This window comes from Balaenoptera physalus (assembly GCF_965194825.1).
Source record: "Balaenoptera physalus genome assembly, chromosome: 11".
NCBI classification, from domain to species: Eukaryota; Metazoa; Chordata; class Mammalia; order Artiodactyla; family Balaenopteridae; genus Balaenoptera; species Balaenoptera physalus.
In genome coordinates, this window is record NC_138896.1 from 82,794,075 (window position 1) to 82,815,006 (window position 20,932).

The 20,932-nt window shown below is 47.2% G+C and overlaps 1 protein-coding gene across 6 annotated transcripts in view; it reads left to right on the forward strand.

Moving 5' to 3' along the window:
• Nucleotides 1-2,822: 2,822 nt before the first annotated feature.
• Nucleotides 2,823-20,932, forward strand: part of PTPRG (protein tyrosine phosphatase receptor type G) — a 725,147-nt gene continuing 707,037 nt past the window's right edge. For 3 of the 6 annotated variants that reach the window (XM_082412075.1, XM_082412079.1, XM_082412076.1), the window contains exon 1: nucleotides 5,506-5,725. In XM_082412075.1, the coding sequence (XP_082268201.1) occupies nucleotides 5,617-5,725 (109 nt within the window). In that variant the 5' untranslated portion in view covers nucleotides 5,506-5,616. Of the gene's footprint in view, nucleotides 3,624-5,505; nucleotides 5,726-20,932 lie in introns of those variants that run through there. The other 3 variants (XM_082412077.1, XM_082412078.1, XM_082412080.1) reach the window with 2 other exon arrangements.

Below are 20,932 nucleotides of genomic sequence, written 5' to 3' on the forward strand. Positions count from 1 at the left end.
ACCCTGAGCTCCAGATGAGAACCCCTGGCCAACATCTTGGTTTCAGCCTAGGGAGACCTGGAGCAGAGGACCCAGTTATGCTATGCCCCAACTTCTGACCTACGGAGCAGTGAGATAATAAACATGTATTGTATTGTTTTAAGACCCTAAGTTTGGGGATAATTTATTACCCAAACCAGCACCTTCTCTTTGCGGCCTTCTTATTTTCCCGTGGGGTTCTCCACACCTTTTGTGGCACTCATACGACCCTTCACACCAACTGTCCTGGAGTGGTCACTGTATCGTGCAGCTCCCACATCACCTGGGGAGTTGTAATCAGCAGGTGAGAGCATTGTCAGGTCCACTCCCTGTCATTTTGTGCCACTGACACTTGATAGAGTGTCTGGTGTGTATGAGCTATTCTGTAATTGGTTGTAGAATGAATGAAAAGCCATCCCGTGTTGTATGCCTATAACATTCTACTTTATTATGGGAACTGATGGGGCCTGGGTTGTCGGAGGGTGCTTTCAAGAGCAGTTCCTGGTATACTTCAGCCTAGGGCCCCAGGATAGTCACCAGCCCAGACCTAATTTAATGTTAATTTTTAATGTGGGGCCTCCTATATTATGAGGGTAGTGATAATTCTCTCTCCAAACCCATTTGAGGTCTCTCCATCCCACATTTTAGTGTCTTCTCAAACCATCATTTCTTTGCCGTTTCACATCTGTGGAGGGAGACAGACCTGAGAATCTCAGCTCTGCTACTCACTAGCTAGGGATCCATTATTTCACTCCTCTGAGTATGTTTCCTTGTCTATAAATGGGCAAAATAATTCTTACTGCTGGCAGAACTGTTGTAAGGATTCTGAGAGTGTATCCTGTACTTTGGAAGGTAAGCTCCATACAGGTCACAGGCCTGCCCTTTTTGTTCATGGCTGTGTTCCCAGTTGCCCCCTCCCTCCCTCAATAAGTGCTCAATAAATTTATGGAATGAACAGCTTAGATAAAGAATTTAGCACAATACCTGGTAGGTAGTAAGCATCCCACAAATGGCAGTTTTTATTACGTTATTTTGCAAAGGAGGAAACTCACCTGGGGATGTCTGTCCAGGTGTTCTGTCCTGATTCAAATTCCACAGATTTCCCCATTTTATCACGCAATTTTTAATGAGGTAATCATACACGCAGGGGTCATAAGAACCTCTCTCAAAGCTCCCACTGACCAATGGACAGCCCTTAAATACAACACTCCCAAGAAAACTGACCCTCTCCCAGCATTTATGGGGGAGTCAGGATTCCAACAAAACCAGGAAGGACCAAATTCCAAAGCAAATAAACTCGACTCATTCCCCACCCTGGGGGAGGGTGTTCACCCCCGTTTTGCTAAAGATAGAGCGCCGGTCCTCCCGGGGAACTTCCTGGCTTTTATTAGTTCGTAATCCCAAATGTTAACTTTTCAAAGATTTTTCTTTTTTAAGTGTGGGTGTGAAAGTGTTTCCCTAATCACATCTTGCGGGAGGATCTGGAACATCTGTACATTATTTGAAAACCTAGCATCCGGTTCGGATGTTTGGGTGGGTGGGAGAACCTGCGTGGTGGGATGAAACAGCAGGGGCACGTTAAAAACAAGTCAAGATGGCTTTTAAACAGAGGCAGAAAAATTAGGCAAAAATTACAAATGGCTAATCACCTTGGCTCAATTACACGTTTAATCAATAGCCCTCATCCCCCACTTTTAGCACCGGCGTAAGGGGGAAAAATAGGGCGCTTAGAAGTCTAAGCGATAAAGATCTTTCTCATCAAGAGCCAAGGGACAAAACTCATTACAGATAAGCCCAGTCTTCCATTTCCCCCGGACGCCTCTCCACGATTGCTAAAGTGGTTGCCGCTCCCCGGGGTAGCTGCCAGGAAATCGGTCCTGCCCCGCGGCGCAGCTTTCACCCAGCCAGGGGTTAGAGGCGCACTTCCTGCACCCTCCCCACCAGCAGGCTGTGGTGCGGGAACCTTCCCTCCTCCCGTGGAGCGGCGAGTTGGGAAAACTCCGCCACTGATCCACCGTGGCGCGGGGAAAGGGTGTGTGGGACTCGAAAGGGCTGGTTTTTGCAAGCCTAGGATCGATATTTCTCCCCTCCCCCACCTCTCCCTGGCTGGGAACAAGACCAAAGGAAGCCCAAAAAGAAAAAAAAAAAGAAAGAAAGAAATTAAACCCCAACGCGGAGCCCGAGTGCGAAGGCCGCTTGGCTTTGTTTCCAGGCAGGGGCATTCGCCGGGATGGGGGCGCGAGCAGGGAGTGAGCACGGGGCGGGCAGGGCGCGCCCCACCGCGGTGCTGCCAGGGCGAAGAAACCCAACATGAAACCTCCTCGCCCTGTAAAGGCAGCAGGCCGCCCCCTCCTCTCCTCAAACCGGAGCCAGGGCCCCCCAAGTCTCGGATACGCGAGCAACGCAGACAGGGGCGGGGGAAACCTCGCCAAGCCCGCTCGCAGCGCGGCGTCTTTAAGAACTCGCAGGACTGGAATCTGGCAGAGACTCGCCGGTCCCGAAGGCAGTCGCTCTCCTCCCTCTCTCCGAGACCCGTCCGGAGCGACCCCCAGCCCCGAAACTGCCCCAGACGACTCTGCAGCACCCGGGGCTGCGGGCGGGGAGAACCGGGTTATGGGACGCCCGCGAGGTGGGAGCCGAGTGCGGCTGCTTTAAGAGCGCGGGGCGCGCGCGCCCGCCCGCCGCCGGCAGCCCGGCTGCGCGCCCTGGGTCGCGCGCCGCCGCCACCGCCGCCGCGCGCCCCTTGCTCGCTCGCTCGCCGGCTTTAAAGTCTCTGCCAGGATCCATGCTCACATGTTACTTCCTGTATGGAGGCATGGCTAGTTTCCAGCCCCGCGCTCCCCGATCCTCCCCAGCTCGCGCCAGAGCCACAACTTTCAGGAGCATGGACTGAAGGCGCCCTCGCCCCAGCGCCCCTCTGAGATCCTTTGTGTTTCCCTCGGTTTCCTCTGGCTGTTTCTATTTTGGGGGGCTCTTCGCTCCCCCCGCCTTTACCCTCCCCTTCCCTGCTCGCAAACATGCCTTCTTCCTTCCCCGGGCCCTGGAAGGAGCTGCCTGCCTGAAGCCCGGAGACGCAGCGCCGCGCTCAGCCCCGCCGCCGCCCGCCGGCTCTCGGGCTGCTCTGCCGACTCAAGTTGGGGATCCTCGGCTGCTCGCCGCCGCCGCCGCCGCCTGCGGTCCTTGCCTACCCCGGGCCCCAGGCATCACCGCCGCCCGCCGACTCCTCGCCCTGCCCGCTCGGCTCGCTCCTTTTTGAACGGAAAGCAGCCCTTCTCCGCCGAGGATCGTCCCCAGCGTGGCTCCGCGTTCTCGGTCACTTTTTGAGATTTTCCGGGGGGCGCTCGGCGGCTTTTTTCTCGGCTCGGCTTTCCAGGGGGACTCGGTCCGCCGAGCGCGGGGGCCCAGTAGAGCGGACTAGCAGGGGAAGAGCCCGGGCTTAGCGGAGGCTTACACCGAGGCAAGAACTTATTCAACAAGTTTACCCCCCCTGCTTTTTTCTTTTCGATGTGCGTTTTTGGACATGCGGAGGTTACTGGAACCGTGTTGGTGGATTTTGTTCCTGAAAATCACCAGTTCCGTGCTCCATTATGTCGTGTGCTTCCCCGGTGAGTGCCGGCCGCCGAGGGGACGCGGCCCTGGCCAGCGCGCGCGGGGGATGCGGAGTTGCCGCCGGGGCATGGAGCTCGGGTGCCCGTCGCGGGGACCCCGGAGAGGGTGGAGGGGGGCCGACGCCCGCGGAGGAGAGAGGGAGCCGCTCCGCTGGGTCTGGCGGCGTAATTAGGGAGGCTGGTGGTTGGGCAGGGTGGAAGCAGGGGCTGGCCGGGGAGGGGGACAGGGGCCGCAGGAGTCTGTCTCTCGCTCGGGTTTAGGGGGCCTGGGGGAGTCGGAGTCAGGAGAAAAGAAGACTCGTTCTGTTGACCCGCCGCTGTTCGGGAGAACTAGCGCTCTGGGGCTGTTGGGGAGATTGGGGCCATGGGGAGTATGTCTCTGTGGGTTTGGGGGGCCCAGGGTGCGTCTGTCGCTCAGGCGAGGATTGAAGGGGTTCAGAAGGGGGGGGGCTTGATTTGCTGCTCCCCGACTCTTTGGAGAGGCTAGTGTTCGGGGACTGGAAGCTGGAGGCTGGCCGTGGCGGACTGGGGATGTTGGGAGCAGGGTGCATTCTGGTCTCGGGGGTCAGGGACGACCGTGGCTCGAAGCTGGGGCACGGGCTGAGCTTCGGTGCCGGCGCGATGGAGCCTTCCTGGGCGCGGGGGCCTGGGCGCGGTGGGAGGGCAGGGAGCAGGCGGTTTAGGGAAATTCGTGGCTCCCCCAGCCCGGGCCCGTGGCCCTTTTATCCCCCAACTCTGCTTGGCTGGGCTGCTCGGATCGGGGCGCGGGGTGGGGGGCGGGTCGGCGGCTGGGTTGCTGTTCGTGCCGGGGCAGATTTTTTTCTGTCTCGCGCCCTGCCTACCTTCATCTTTACCCTTTTGCAGGCTGTTCGCCGCTGGCAGACCCAGACCCGCTCCTTTCTGGTCGGGTTAAGACAGGAACAGTATTGGCCATTGATGAAGATAATAAATCACCGCACGTAGCGGTGTGCGGCTCGGCGACCCTCCACTTCCAGCCCTCCACCGGTCGACCCCCCCTTCCTCTTTCCACTAGGGGAGGGCAGAAGCCAGCCAGCTGTCTCCCTCTTTCTTCTTGTAGCCTCCCCTTTCCCCCCAGGCTGCAGCCCCGAGCTCCCTTCGGTCTGTCCGGCCCCCTCCCCCAGGTGGAGGCCTCGTCCTGTGCTCTAGTCGGGGAAGGGGTGGGAAGAAGGGAGCGATTCGTTTTTCATTCTTTGCTCTCCTAAGGACAGGGAACACCCCCCCCCCCTCCGTTTTTCTGCCTTCTCATCCACCAGCTCCTGGATATTCGGAGGAGGGTGCGATCCAGAAAAAAAGGAACCTGCCCCCCGATGTTTCTGCTCCCCCTTGTCATAGCCGCCTGTCCCCGGGTGGCCCGAGCGCACGGTTTTGGTGCACCGGGTCCCCCAGCTCCGTCGTGCGCCCTGGAGGAGGTCACGGGCGCTCTTGCTGCCCTCGGGGACTGGCAGCGAGTTTCCCCTTTGCAGGCATGGGGGTGGCCTCGAGGGGCAGAGAGGCAAAGCACTGTCTTTTCTTCGGGCACCTCGCATTTCCTTTTGCGCATTCTCCTGTCCCTGGAACCGCACGGAACTTCGGCCACAGCCCAGAACCCCAGCTCGGATGCCGAGCGAGGACGTGCGTTCACACTCACCCGAGGCCTGGGGTTTGCTCACCAGGGTCCTGCCTCCACTGGGACCTAGGGGCGGTGTGGACATTTACCCTTAAACATCTCCCTTGCTTCCCCAGTGCTCAGTGTTTGTGTTAATCATTGCTCCTCCTAGACTTTTTTCTTTGTCGTGGACTTGCCGGCTGAGTGGGCTCAGGTGCACGCACACTGAGGTTGAGCTTCGTAAGGGTCACGTTTTAATGGGGTGAGTGGGAGGCAGCAGGGGAGCAGCCTTGTGAAATACGAGGAATTTCTAATTCCACTTATGGCCTTCTCCTTACACTCGGGTGTGCAGTCAGTGGGCCAAGCCGCGATTTCTTTTTCCTGATGTCTGAGGAAGCCTTGAAATCCAAAATGGGACCACCAGTGATGCCGCCTGCGTCGGGCTGGGACAGTTTTCGTCTTCCACATTTTCTATGCGTGCTCACGCTACGAGGTAAATAGCCCATTCCGTGGTTCGGGAGCCGAAGGGTGTCGGAAAGGGAAGGGGCAGTAGTGCGAGGCGCGGGTAAGGAGGGTTGTGGTTTGGGAAAGTGCGCCCGGAGAGGGTGCAGCAGCAGCCTTTGCAACCAAAGTTAAAATGTCAAGAGCCGGAGACGCCTGCTTTCCATTTTCCGAAACTGCCGCGACACTGCTGGACCTCAGGGGGCGCCCCCGAGCCACTCGTCAGGCTCCCGCCACCTCCACCCGCCTAGGTGCCGTGGGGCCGCGGTGGGATGAGGCTGGGGCTGGAGGCTGGGCCGCTGCAGATGCGCCTGGGAGCGGAGAGGCGGCCTCAGCTCCGCCCTGGTGCTCCTGGGCGGCTCTCAACCGCTGGGGACCCGAGTTCGCTTTGGGACGCCCCTTCTTGGCAGCCCTGACCTGGGAAGGCTTTATCTGGTTGACACGAGGGACAAAGATGCTTCTGGTGTTGGATTAGGGTCCTCCTTGTGACATCTTCACCAAAATCCCTTGTTGGTTATTTTGTTTGTTTCCTCTCAGAATCGTGCTAACTTTTCTGATACATTTGTTCTCAGCTCCTGTGAAAGATACAGGGTAACTTTAATTTGGAAGGGTTTTGCAAACATTGCCCTGGCCTGAGTCTTTCCCCAGAGGATGGGAAACAGTGGCTTTTAGTCTCTCAACAACAGTATGGCAGGTGTGGGACCCGTGTCGCCATTAATGTTTAAACGGATGTTTCCATTTCCAGAGCACAAGTGTTATCAACATGATGTAGTGCATAGGACGTTGTTTTCTGACATCTAAAAAAAATATTATGGAAAAATTTATGAAAATGGAAAAATATAATGGGCCCCTGTGAACCCCCTACTCAGCTGTAACAGTTACAACTCAATTTTCCCTCTTCCATTGCCCACCCCATCCTCCCCAACACCTCATTATTTTAAAGCAAATCTTACACACAGTTCATTTAAGCATTGGGTGTATATATTTCTAATCATTGAGAATTTAAGTGCCTCCAACAGCAAATAAATTATGTTATTTGGAAGGGTTAACATTTTGTGCATTTTACATTCTTAAGCTATTCAGCAGAAACTTAATTTTTTTTTTTTATTTGACTTCTCTTTCTGCCCTCAGAGCTGAAACCCTTCTCTTTGATTCTGATATGTTTTGTACAGTAATGACATTACATCTAGGAGGCTGATGTTGGTAACATTTCAGATGGGTAAGCTCTGCTGTGTACCTTGGATGTGTCAGAATCGGAGGATCTATGATTGATGTCCTGCGAATCTCCCTCTGAGCTGTCTCTTGGTGTATTTGCATGTACATGCTTTAGTCCTGATGGACATCCTTTATGGCCTTATTAGAAAAACGCAGAAGTAACATATTTGTAAGTCAGCAATCTTACTCTTCAGGGATGGGGTGAGAAACCACGCCCCCCCAGCCCCTTCCCCAAAGTGTCTTATTTGAAAATGGAGGATTTTTGTCCAGTCTTGAAACTTGGTCCCTCTAATGCAGTCATGGAATAAAATTTTCGATGTTTCCTTCTAAACAGTGTTCATATTACAGAGTTGATGAAGAATATTAGTACAAATAGGCATGACAGGACCTTTTGGAAGTAGGGAAGTTGCTGTTGCCACAGGCAGAATGGTTATTGGAAAGGTTGGCTGAAATGAGAAAAAGAACTAACCAGTTGTGAAGCTCTGGGCATCTCCCCTTAATTATGGACCCGTTTTCACAGAATAAAAGATAACATTGTTTAAATGAGGCAGTATGGGGAATGCTGATGATTTAACATAGCAAAATAAAACAAAAACCCTTTCTGATTCATCTTTCTATTCTGAAAAACTCCCAAGTTAATGTAGTATAATCAGTTACATATCACTGCACTAATTGAAATGAACTTTCTTGCCTTTTATGAAAGAGCATTTAAAATGCCCCAGAACAATTATTATTAGGGATCCCCTCCTACTTCCTTACCCCTCCCTCATTTTCCTGGAAACTTCTTGACCAAAAGGACAGTCTGGACACATTAGCCATACCTAGGTGAGGAAAGCAATTAAGTGTTGCTAGTGCTTCGTTGCTTTACCTCTTTCCTTTTATGGTGAAAGGTGTTTTTTTTTTTTTTTTTTTCTTTTAAATCTGAATATACCTTCAGCATTCTACTCAAAGCATGCAGGACAATGCAATGTCATTCCTAAGCAGCATAAAGTTGTAATACGGGTGTGCATTCTGAGTTTCAAGAATGAAAAAAAGTCGTGATTAACACTTTAATTCTAGGGCATATCTTTCATGTAGTCACATTTCATAAATCAGACGTTATGGGAGAAATTCAAAGCATCTGAAGTTATCTCAAAAGTGCTTGACCCCCCCCAGTAAGCTCTTGGTGGGCTTTGGTTATAGGTTGACCATTATCAGGTGAGGGGTGGTAATGAGCGAAGCTGCGTTTTTGGCTGGCTGTGTAAAGAATAAAAGGTCTGTGTATCTAACAATATAAAGGAAGCCAAGGAGATGTGCCCTGCCTCCACTTTTAGTTCTCCGTCTGAGCTTGATCTGGGCAAAGCTGGTAGCTACTGAGGGACGGGCTCAGGAAAGTGAGAATGTTCTTCTGAGAATAGCCTGCCCCCAACAGGCGGTGAGAGCTGCTTGTGGAATTCCATGGGCCGTTGCTGAATTTGAACCAGAATGAGGTTGTCTTGGTACACATTAGGCCCTCAGTAAGTATTCCCAAATGATTAAACGATCCCATACCTTTGTTTGCCTGTCTGAGAAATGGAAGTGACCATCTTGCTTGTAAAAGACCCAATTCCAGAACTGTGGCAGTGTTCTGTGCACTCAGAAGAGCAAATGCACATCTGTAAAAAAAGTTCTCTGTTACTGACTTTGCTTTGACTTTTTATTTGTTTACATGGAGTTCTAACCAAAAAAATCACTCCAAAAATGATGCATGTTTTTAAATACCGTTTACCTCTCCTTGCTTTTTTCGTACAATTCCTTTTTGTCTCAGATTTTCAAGACAAAGGAATTGTTAATGTCTCTTAAAAAAAAAAGTTTGGAAGTAATGTAGGTGAATTTCATTTTCAGAAAAGCCTGTGATGATTGAAATATGTAACTGATAAGTTTGTGGTTTTTTCCTATTATGAGAAGCACTATGAGGTTTATCAGTGATGGCTGTGCAAGATCGCTTGAGGTAGCTAGAGGGCTTCATGAGCAGTTGTCTCCTTCTATAGGGACACCTATAATTGGAGGGGCCATTCCATCTGGTATGACTCGTAGCAAAATGTTTGGTGTTTTGACAGAAAAAATATATGACCTTTGTGAATTGGTTTGCCAGGCCTATGCAGTCTCAAAATTTTTATGACTACAGCACTTGATATGATTATTTTTTAAAAAAAACATTGTAAAAAGTGCTCTTAGGGCTGGGTGGGGGAATGCCAGTCAGCTAACCAGGTTCCAGATGTGCCCGGTTTCTCTTTTCGGAGCCCCCTTAACTGAATTGGGTGGTGTTCCTGCTGCTCTTGGGGTGGAGGGTGGGAGGCAACTTCCACACTGAAGGAGGATCACTGTACTGTTTTATCTGCATATGAAAAGGAGAAATCTTTTAGGAGCCTAGAACTTGTTAATACTTTTTATTTCCTTTCTGAACCAGGTAGCTATGGAAAGTTGTTTAAAATATATCAGAATATCATCTCGAGCCAATCGGCCTCTGCCATTACTAGCTGTGCTGCTTTAGACAAGTTACTTAACTTCTCTGTGCTTCACTTTTTTGCCCTCTCTTTCTCTGCAAATTGTCATAGTGATAGGACCCTGACTCCTAAGGTCTTCGTGAGGCTTGAATAAGAATGCATGCTAAAGGACTTAGCACAGTGCATGGTAAATAGTAAGTGCTCAATAAATTAACCATTTTTTTGTGTGTGTGTGTTAGAGAGATTTGGGTAGGAATATAGAGAAAGAAGAAAATTGAACTGAAAAAGACAATTATATGTAAAAACAAAAACATTTTCAAAAAATTTATATAAACGTGCATGATGATTTTTGTGCCTGGATTTGTTCTTGAGGGCGAGGGAGGCTGGCATGAGAGCATCCCATGTATAATTAGTAAAATGGTTACATTTTGAGGTTTAAAGAAATGAGAAAGCCTCCGTGAAGTCTGAGATAACCTCCTTGCTCACATCGCAAAGGAGGTCTCCTCTTTCCCTGCGTAAAAGGTGAAAAATGTTTTCTGCAGGCTTAAAATGTACCATGCAAGATCCCTGTGTGGTGTTATCCTCTGTAGAAAGAGTTGCTTGGTCCTGCACCCTGGAATGCCCATCCCCCTTGTAAGGCCTGCTGTGCTGTGTGGTAACCAAGGAGGAATGGGTCTACCTTTGACTGTCATTTCTGGGTTTTAATTGTGTGCCACTAATGGGAAACAAACAGTAGTCTTTGGGTGTTGCTTCTATTTTGTACTTGTGTGACACTTGAACACACGTGTATGCCCTTGTCTCCATATCTTCATGGATTCAGACCTGCAGAGTATACAAGAGAGAACCACACACTGTGCGTGCAAAGCTCCTGCCCTCTAATCAGTTTTTTTGCAAACAGAAATCAGCATGATGGTTTTCTGACCAAACAACAAAATGATTTTAAACTACTCGACTTAGCTATTTTGGGGCTGTAGCAAAGTGACACAGTTGGCTGCCGAAATCTAGCAACTAAAAAAGAAGCAATGAAAGCATAGTTCATGGAATATGTAACACTTCCATGTAAGAAAATAGGACAACTGCTCTTATTTTTGGGTCTGTGATACTATTTTCTTAACAAGGAGAGGGAAGCAGGTTGTCAATTGATACTGCAGTGGGTATACTTCTGAGGAATTCATACGAGTTATTAGATGAATCCAAGAGGCGTTTGAATTCTGACACCATTGCAGCCACATGAATTCCACAGTGCACTTAAATCAGATAAACTCATCAATTTGGAATAATTTGGGTAGGAGACACAGCCATTAGCCATTTACCAAACATAAAAGCATAGTCCAGATTAGTGAGGAAATGTCATCGACTTTTCAAGAGTCAAGTTAGTCACGAATCATCAGTAGGATTCATTTACAAAGCGATGGTTATTTATAAAAAATGAGTTCTGTTCGTTTTTTAAAATATATCATTTTTCCTGAAGTGTTTCAGTTCAGTGAGTGTGGAGGTTAAGAGCCGTAGTCTTGGCCTTGGCTATGTCACTGGGTAGCTGGCATTTCACTATGTCACTGGGCAAATTCCTCAACATCCTGTGGAAGTGGGGTTGGGTGGTAGTGGGGGTCTGGGAGACCTCAGAGGTCCAGGTTGAAATTCTTGATCTGTTGTAGCAGTGTTATGTTGAGCAAATGGGCCTCATTTTTTGAATCTCTAAAATGGGAACAATGGTTATAAGAGCCCATACTCACCAAGCACTTGCCATGATCTAGCCGCTGTGTCTGAGCTTCTTATATGCTTTTAATCCTCTCTGGAAGAAACCGTGAGTATCCTTACTTTAGGATGAGGAAACTAAACCCAAAAGGAGGTTGTCACTTGTTCAAGGTCACCTTTGTTGGGGGGGTAGGTAAAATATGTCTCTCTAGTTGTCTCTCAGAATTATTTTGAGTCAGGGACTTCCTTGGTGGTGCAGTGGTTAAGAATCTGCCTGCCAGTGCAGGGGACACAGGTTCGATCCCCGGTCTGGGAAGATCCCACATTCCGAGGAGCAACTAAACCCGTGAGCCACAGCTACTTAGCCTGTGCTCTAGAGCCCGTGAGCCACAACTACTGAGCCCGCGTGCCTAGAGCCCGTGTTCTGCAACAAGAGAAGCCACCGCAATGAGAAGCCCGCGCACCGCAACAAAGAGTAGTCCCCGCTCGCCGGGAAAGCCCGTGTGAAGCAAGGAAGACCCAAAGCAGACAAAGATAAATAAATAAATAAATGGGGGAAAAAAAAAAAAGAATTATTTCGAGTCAGAATGGTTGCTGTTCATTTGGAAGATGTTTTTCCTAATTGCACAGGAAGGCCGGTTAAAAGACAGACCCAGCCGTTTGTATTTGACACTACTATTCCCATATAAGCAAGTACCATAAACACTGGGTGAAATAAAGGTGTTTTCCTGTATTTGCTACAATTAAATAAGGAAGTAAGGCAATTACTATAGCATTTTATTTGGTTACATTGAAGAGATGACCTTTCTGCAAATTACTTTAGCTTCTGAATAAGCTGATAATAACTGTGAATAGAGTGAGTTTGCTGTTGGTGAGTTTTTCTGAATCCTCTTCAAAAAGATCTAAATTCATTTAGTTTATAATTTGAGAACTTTCGTCTGGGGCGTTGAATATGGTTATGTTATAATAATGGGTTATTATTGTCATCCCATGTATCATTTGAGTGTGGCCTGCAGGCTCTGAATTATGACTTCAGGAAAATGTCTAAGGGAGTTGTGCTTGGCACGAGATGGTTTGGGTTCTGGATTTTTTCTCTGGAGTTTAGAACTAGCCATGGAAGCCCACCAAGCCAGCTGTGGGATCTGGGCAAGACCCTCAGTTTCTTTGGGGTTGTTTTCCTCACCCTTAACTAAATGGCTTCTAAAATTCTTCCGGAATTTTTAGGGATTGTTGATTACACACTGGGTGGTTTGGGAGGTTGTGGCCTTTCTGCAATACACAACTCAGATTCCCAGCCCATATTGTAATGTGATTTGTGAGGGGTCCTTCCGGTTAGCTTTACTCTGAGAGTTTGCTTTTTAAGGCGTTAAGAACCCTTTGATTATTTTGCAAACCCTGCTGCACAATATCCCGGGCGAGTTAACAAACAAGGTAGTGAGTGGATCTTGGTTAATGAAATGCCTGTAAGCTATTTTTTTTTTTTTAAACAGGAAACCTGATTTCTCCTGGAGTCCAGGTTAAAAAAAAAGGAAAAAAGGAAGTTTGCTCATGCCAATGAAGTTATGCCTGGATTTTAAAACTATTGAATGTGATTTAGGATTGGGATGGTGGTGGCAGGATTCTTTATCTAAAAAGAAATCCCCAAGGTAGTTCCTGAGCTTACTCTGGAAGGAATGGAGAAAGGACAGTCATTCGGGTTATTTGGAGCTCTGCAGGGGACCTCTGGCCAGCAGGTGCTCTGTTTGGCCATATTGTGTTGAAAAAAAGTTGAATTAAAAAACGGGGCATTTCTCATTCATGTCATCAAGTGTATCCTGAATGCCTGCAGCGTGCCAGGCACTGGGGAGACAGTGGTGACCAAAACGGATGGAGACTCCTGCCCTCATGGGGGCTTCTCATAAACGTCTGCGCAACTCCTGGAAAATTAGAAGGTATAGCAACGTAGGGCATGTGTCTTGCTGGGTGACAGCAGTAAGCTGGAATTAAATAGTGGCTGCCCCTTGAGCTGGGGCCCTCACCTGGCCCGCAGTGGTTATTTACAATTCTCAGCTGATCTCTGGAGGTGTTTGCCACCTGCATAGGTGATTTCTAGATTTCTACCCGAGGGACACTTTTTTTTTCTCTTTTTCTTTTTTTGCTGTTGTTTGTTTGGGGTTTTGATTGCCTGGATTGCTTGTGTGTGTATGTGTATGTGTGCGCATGCGCTAGCACAACCACGTGCATCATTGGCTGATGAAGTGGCGCCCTTCCTATGGGTCTGAAGTTCACCTCTCCTGGCTGTGTTGTTTTTTTGGCTCTGCACATAGCCTGCTGCTTGGATACTTCATAATAATGTGGCAGGTTTACTGCTGATCTAAATTGCTGTTGGCTTGTTCAATTTTAAAAAGTTTCTCATTTAAGAACTAGTGCCCTTGGTCACTTTCTTGTTACCAAACTCCCCAAGAAGGGCATGATATGGGGGGTAAGAGAGGGAAGGCCAGTGACCAATACAGTAGAATCTAGTAAATTAATATTGGAGATGTCACCTTAGTGGGTCCCTTGCCAAAGAGCTTAATTTTTTCATATAATCTCCCTGGTCTAATAATTTTTTGCATGTGACACATGTATGGATTTTTAATCTGTGTTGGAAATATCACGTATCTTAATTCATCCAACAACAACATAGGAAAACCTGAACTTTGGATGGAGTAGTGTGTCCAGCTTTTGGTATGGGCATTTGGAAGATTTGAGGAGGTTAATTTCTTCACCCTAATTCCAGCACATGTTCTTTAAGTAGTCATTATAATATATGGTACATCTGTGTGAATTGTTCGTGTATGACTCAGAGCCTAATTAGGCTCTATGCCCTTTGAGGGCAAGACCTCAGTCCTTCCACCTGCTCAATCCTCAGTATCTAGGTGTTGGTAGTCATTTTTGAGCACTGAGAGAATGAGCAGCTAATGCTCTCTAGAACACTTACAGGACATTTTACAAGACAGTAATAATATCATTGTATGTGTTTTCCAGAAATGTCACATTGCATCCTCTTAAGAGACATGATATCCAAGGTCAACATCTTTCTTAAGAGAACTTAGAGTTTATATATATTGTCATGGTGTTTGAAGTCCATCTTTAAAAACGGAGAAGCTAAATTTGTACTTCCTATTACTGGTCACCAGGGTATCTATTGCTGAAAATGATATATTCTAATTAGGGGTCAGATGTCTCATGGGGCAGCAGGGTTAGGTTTTGATGGTCACAAACCTTTTTTTTTTTTTCTCTCTTGTGGAATAATTTAGGCTGAATTCTGTGAATCTGGTGTTCATTTGCATCAGAAATGACCTTGGCTGTAGGGTCGATGCAGGAGAAGTAGGCGGTCTCATTTCTGCTTTGGTTGTCCTGGTGACGGTGACAGTGACACAAGGTAGGTAGAGGGCAGCAGAACTTGCTTGAGCTGACTGTAGAGCGTGAAGATGAATGTTGATCTGTTGCCTGGTAATGGCTTTGGGCAGGTTGGTCTAGGAGAAGGGCTTGCCTGAACTGACCATTTGGGCTTGCTTGACAGGTATCAGTTGACCATGTTGTCTAATGCCCTTGGTTAAACAGGTGTTAGCTGTGCATCATGTCAGTCCAAATGTGCTTAGGCATAAGTTAAGTTTCCCAGCACACATCGCTACTCGGTGCCTGCCCTCTTTTATTCGTCTCCCAGACAGTTGTTTTCTCTTCCAAAACTAGTCATTTTCTCTGCTTACGTGTGTGCAGAGGCCACGTGTGGAGGGTGCGGAAAATCACTTGACAGTTTTAGGCATCAGCCCCTCATTTTCTCAATTGGTCAATTTGCGCAGAAACTGCTGAAATTATTTTATGTGATAGAGGGTGGGTGACTCTGGCATTAGAGTTCTTTCTGGACCTTTTTAGGATGTGCTTTTTAAAAGAAAAACGTCTCAGTTACTGCAGTGTATTAACTGATGTGAGGGACCTGCTGGTTCCTGAGGTTTGTGCCTTCACTCGAGATGCTGAGTGGAGGGAAAATTGATTTCTGGAGAAGCTGGGGGAACCGTAAGCACTCTGACCAGATAAACAAAGCAGTCTGTGGAAATAACTCTCAGATGCCTAGGGACCTTTAACAGGGTTTTGAGGAAATGAGACTTAAGATGGGTGGATTCAGATGAAAGAGGCCAGTGGCAAATGCATGTTTTTGGAATTGCACAGATCTGTCAGTCAAGTTAACTGGCTGAAGTTAGTGAATCTGAGCTTTGTCCTGTACTAACTTGGGTCTGTACCTACTTGATTGTTTTTCTCATCTGTAGAATGGGAGTTTCAATATCCCAGAGTCCTTGCGAACACGAAATGAGATCCTGTGCGCAAAGCACCAGGAAAGCATTAGGCGCATAGGACGGTATCAGTGGTACCTGTTTTTAATAGCTGTTGCTTAAGATTTATGAAAGAAGTGCTTGCATAACTATGCCCTCAGTTAACACCATGCAACCCTAAGAAAAGGTGGGAGGGCTGGAACTTGGGGAGAGCAGAGATCCCGCAGTTAATGAAGTAGTGGGATCAGAATTTGAATTTGGCTTTTTAGATGATATTATGTTCCTTCTCTGCTGGCAGAGTAGGTGGTGGATGAATTAAGGCACACGTGACCACTCAGGAACATTGTCTATTGACGGAGATGTATTAAAAGGTCTATTAGGTTTTAATTTGCCCTAAATACCCCCTGCTTGAAGGATCAGGCTTAGGTTACCCTTGGTATTCTCATTACTGAAATTATCTGTGTGGGTAAGATGTACATGCCTTGCTGTATCTCTCTGTTAATGTGTGACCCTTCGCGTGCTCTGCGTGCATGCAGATAGAAACATTCAGTGACAGTCTGTAGCACGTGTGTTTGTATTCTTCTTGCCCCTGTGTTTTTTTGCAGTTTTTCTACACAAGGATTGCAAATTGACATGTGAGGCCCTTCATCTTTACCCATAGCCATGGCAGACATTGCTAATTGATCACAGAACTCTTTCCTGCTAAGGCCTGCCGGAACTGGGGGTTAGAATCCTTTGTAAGAGTTGGCCTGGGAGAGGACTTTTGTGCCATCCCTGTGCTATACTGAGACATGTTAGTCAACCTGTGAAAATAGCATTTAGAGAGGCATATCCAAGGGGCTTTTATATCCTTGCAAATAGGTTTGCTGCTATACAGGCAATTTTTAAGCCATACAGCTATTTTGAAATTGACCTGAAACAGCAGGTATCAATAGCAAGTACCTGTGCAAAGGCTTCCTGATCCATGAAATTGATTTGGGCTCATACTTGACTCACATTCATTTATTCAGGGGGAAAAAAGTCCAGTCTCTTGATGGTGGTTACATCATATTCTAATGGGTAAGCTTTACTAATGGAGGTTTAGGGATCTAAAATTAGTTGCTTATTTTTTCATTTCTTCAAAGCCCAGAGGTTCTGCATCAGATGATGGCTCTTTTAGGGCTGTTTATATTCCAAAGTGACACCTTTTTGAATTCTTAGCTGTTTAAGTAAGTGTTACATATGGGCTTGGTAACAACAGTTTTCAAAACTGTGACTGACTAAATGGGCCCTTTCCCCCTGTTGTTTATACCTGGTAAAGTACCTTGTGTTTACTCTGAATACATTCGTTGTTATTACCTTTAGGGTAGCTTGTTTCTCAAAATTTGAGTTGTCCTCTGATCAGTATTATGTTTGATAAGGAAATTGGAGAGCAGGGATAAAAGGCAAAAGGAATTCTATCGTGAAGCTGACATCAGATAAATTTGTGGTGTTGGTAATATACCAAGTACTTGGATGGCATCAAGTGAGCCCATATTTGTTTCCTGGGTGTGGATTTTCCCCCTAAAGGTCCCTTCTAATGTTGAGCCTTAGCTAATTTACTGTGAAATATCTGTAGAGCTGCGCTGTCCAGTATGGGAGCCCCCAGCCACATGTGGCCATTGAGCACTTGGCATGTGACTTGTCCAAATTGAGATGTGTTTTAAGTGTAAAATATACACTGGATTTCCAAGACATATGGAAGAAGTATGTAAAATATCTCATTAAAATTTTACATTGTCTATTGAAATGATAATGTTTTAGATATATAGAGTTAAGTGGACTATATTAAGAGTAATATCACCTGTTTCTTTTTACTGTTTCATGTGACTGTCATAAAATTTAAAATTATATATGTGGCTCCCATTCGTGGCTTGCACTGTATTTTTATCGGATAGCGCCGGTTTAGGGCGCTCCTTCAGACCTTACCTGACCTTTCACAAGAACATTTCATAACTGCAGTCCCCTGTGTGACAGCGATCACATTTTCCATCCCTGCCCCTTGAAAACACAGGACCAGGAGAGACCCTTGTCATTGATGGAGAGAGTTGCCTTCTGGGAGGCACTGGCACTAGGAAGCACTGGAGTCTGGGTGATATCAGGATAGAGGGCTGTGGCTTTGTTTGCCCATCTGTGAAATGGGGTAATAGTCCCTGCTCCACGAATTTGTTGAAGGAGTAAATGAGGTAAGTCATGGAAGGCATTTGGCACAGGCCTGGCAAATAGGAAGCACTTGAGAATAATAGCCGTCATTGTTTTAGCTCCTGAGTGGACATTTAACAGAGCTCCTGGCTTCCATTTCTCCCCATTCTGGTTCCCGTTGGTGATGCCTTGTGGGACATGTGGAGGGTTGCAGACAGGCCTGCATGCTTTTAAGACACCAGCCTCTGCTGCCTAGGAAATCCAGGACTGCGTAGAATACCTTGAGCATTCTGATTGCACTCTTGCTCAGCAATTCGAAAAGCAGAGGGGACCTTAGAGATCTTCGGAGATTGCCAGTGGCCTGCAGAAGTTCCCTGACAAGAGTGCTAATGGGTCGTAGCGCCCATGCCCTCCTGCCAGGTGGAAGAGGCCATAGAATCTTTCCTCACACAGTCTCCCAGGCCCGTGTATTTACTCTCCTGGGTATTTGGTTTTATTGCGGCCCAAGTTCCTGTTTCTGGCCGATCTCATACCAGATCCAAGCACTGAACTCTGGGTTATTACCAGGAAGTTGTCCAAGCTTTGCCACAGCTGTGGATTTGTTGAGATGGGTCGGGGGGTTGTCTCTGTGTTAGTATAGTAGAGACACATCCAAAACATCTCTAGAGGATGTTTGATTCCTTCCTACAACAGAATGTTAAAATGAAAGGCTCTTCCAAGTAGAGTAGATATTCTGTACTTGCCAACCTGCTGCTGAATTTGGACGTGGAAAATAGGGAGAATGTGAGAGACATAACACACTCCTATCAGGAAGCTCAGGTCCGCCTACAAGGGTTTCTAGCCAGGGTCCTGTGTATCAGTGCACATCTGCAGGCCAAGAACTTGGGCGAGGGTGGCCGCTGCTGGGGAGGGAAGAAGCGAGTTGGCTGGGAAAATCCATCCCTGTTTAATTGTTCTTCAGGTTCTGGATGGGGCTGCTTCCTTCCCAGGGAACAATTGGCAGGGTGGACACATACCCTTTGTTTGGTGCAGCCGATAAGAATCTGGGTTTCAGTTTTAAGTTCTTTTATGAGGGATAAACACTCTTCAAGTGAGGGTGTTGAAGGAGTGTCAGTGGGTCCTCAGGCCCCGCCCTGAGCCTGCCTTGGAAACCCAGGGGAGGGGTGATGAGAGCAGCTGTGTGTGACCACGTGGGAAGGGGAAGAAAAGGAGCTCCCTGAGGACTTTCTCATTCTCTTTGGCAGAGCCAGATTTCAGAGTGACTCTTAAAGGAAAATGGTCCTCCAGACCTTTCTGTCCACACAGAGTTTTAGTATTTCTCTTGAGTTACCAAGGCAAATCCCTTTTTAGGGGCGGTGTGATCGCCTGTGTCTGCTGCTACTGACAGCTGCCCCCCTCCCTGTCCTTTCATGAGGTCTGGGAATTTTATTCCTTGGTAGTGTTTCCTGCTTCAAGCCCTGATTTCTACGATGAACACCTCTGTGCCCAGCCAGTCTTGCAGGGAAGAGGGAAGGTGTCTGGAAATTCTGCTGTTACTCCTTCTGCAGGTGTGTCGCACTGTGGCGTGGCCATTGATTGAGCACCTACTATGAGCGTGATGGGCCTCTTGCTAGGCGCTGGACACACCTTATCTGAAATTCATCCTTGTGCTTCCCTGGTGAGCACATGGAAGTTTTGCTTAATTAAGAAACTTACCCAGCATCAGATACTTTTGAAAGTGGTGGACCCAGGCTTCTGACTCCAAAGCCATCCATCTTTTTCCTAACAACATGGTACTTCTATTCATACATAGATGAATGTGCCGGCTTGGCACATCTTGTGAATTGCACTTACTGGACTGAACTCTGGGTACTTTTAAGACTGATAGCCGGGTTCTGAAAAGGGGAAAGGCCAGGTGATTGAAGATTGAAGGCCAAGTTGGACAGATGTCTAAATTCTTTCATACTTGGCCACTGTACGGGATCAAGGCTTTGTATGTATTCTGACATAGGTTGATGAAATGCTAGAGTGCATTTTAAACTCTAAATGATATGTGTGTTAACAGAAGTAAGGGAAAAGAAGTCTTACTGGGTAAGTGTATTTTCTTCCTGTGGCCAAGAATAAAGTAAAGGGACCTAAAGATTATTTTCTTTTGGCTACAGAAACCTTTCGGGAGCTCTTGGTAAGTTACCTTGGGTAACAGGATATAATTATACCTTTCGTCTGCAGAGGGCATGTTTGCAAGGTAGTGTGTGATTTGTACTGGTTTCTGGAGGTTTCCAAGAAGTTACAGAGAAGTAATGTCTTTGATGGAGGGAAAATATTTGTGCGTCCTTCATTGCTGTCTTAGCCCCGGAGCCGGGCAAACTCACGTTCTCGCACTCTGATTTCTCCAAGGCTTCAGGCTTGGTCTGCTCACGTGTTTTTGTCCATGATATTTTGGGCACTGTCTATAGCCAAGGAAGCCATCATGTAGTCGGGGATGAATTCTTAACTTTTCCTTCTTGGTGGTGGGTACACTGGAAGGCCGAATCGGTGGGCACTGTGAATAATGAACTCGCCTCACTGAGTTCTCTGCCAGTTCTGTCCTAAAGGAGCTGTTATAAATCTGGAGTCATCAGTTCCCGAGAGAAAGTTGCCAAGGTTTGTTTTCCTTCTTTCTTTCTTGCCACACCTGTTAATTAGTTCCAGACACTAGCTAATCAGACGGCAAGCATGAAAGCTCAGGGGTGAGAAGGAAGGTCAAACCAGCTTTGTCTCCACACAACCAAAGCCCTTGTTTTAATAGAAAGCGTTTGCAGCGTCCTTTTTCCTCTGCTCCCTGACGCTGTGTTTGAGTCATTTCTGAGTGCAAGCTGCACACAGCTGTGGGGCTTTTTGTCGGCTGTGATGTGAGACTTGTGCTTGGCAGTTCGGGAGCATGTGGCCACAAGAATGTGAGAGAGCAGTGAAGAATGCAAAGAGTAAACGAGAGCACCCAGAATTGCTTCTTTATTTTGGTCGTTGCTATATCCTTATCTTTTTGACCGGGAATGCTGAATATATAATATATTCATGTATATTACAGTATGTCAATGATAAAAATTACAAGGGTAGCAATAGGATTGGGCAAAGTGGTAAGTTTTTTTAATGCATTATTTCTCATCACCCTGGAATGACTCTGAGATAGATACTCCTTCTCTAGTGGGGCAGAGAGACAGTAAGAGATGGAACTGTTTGGCCAAGACAGCGAACACAGCTAGGAAGTAGCCTAATTTGAACCCAAGGAGCCTTTGCTTATGTTTGACAAGAATGGGATCAGTGTTGAATTTAACCATGTCTTGGGTGAAACCATTGACTTCTGGACTTTACTTTTCCAGTCCATAGATACAGAAATGAAGGCCTGAGCTGTCC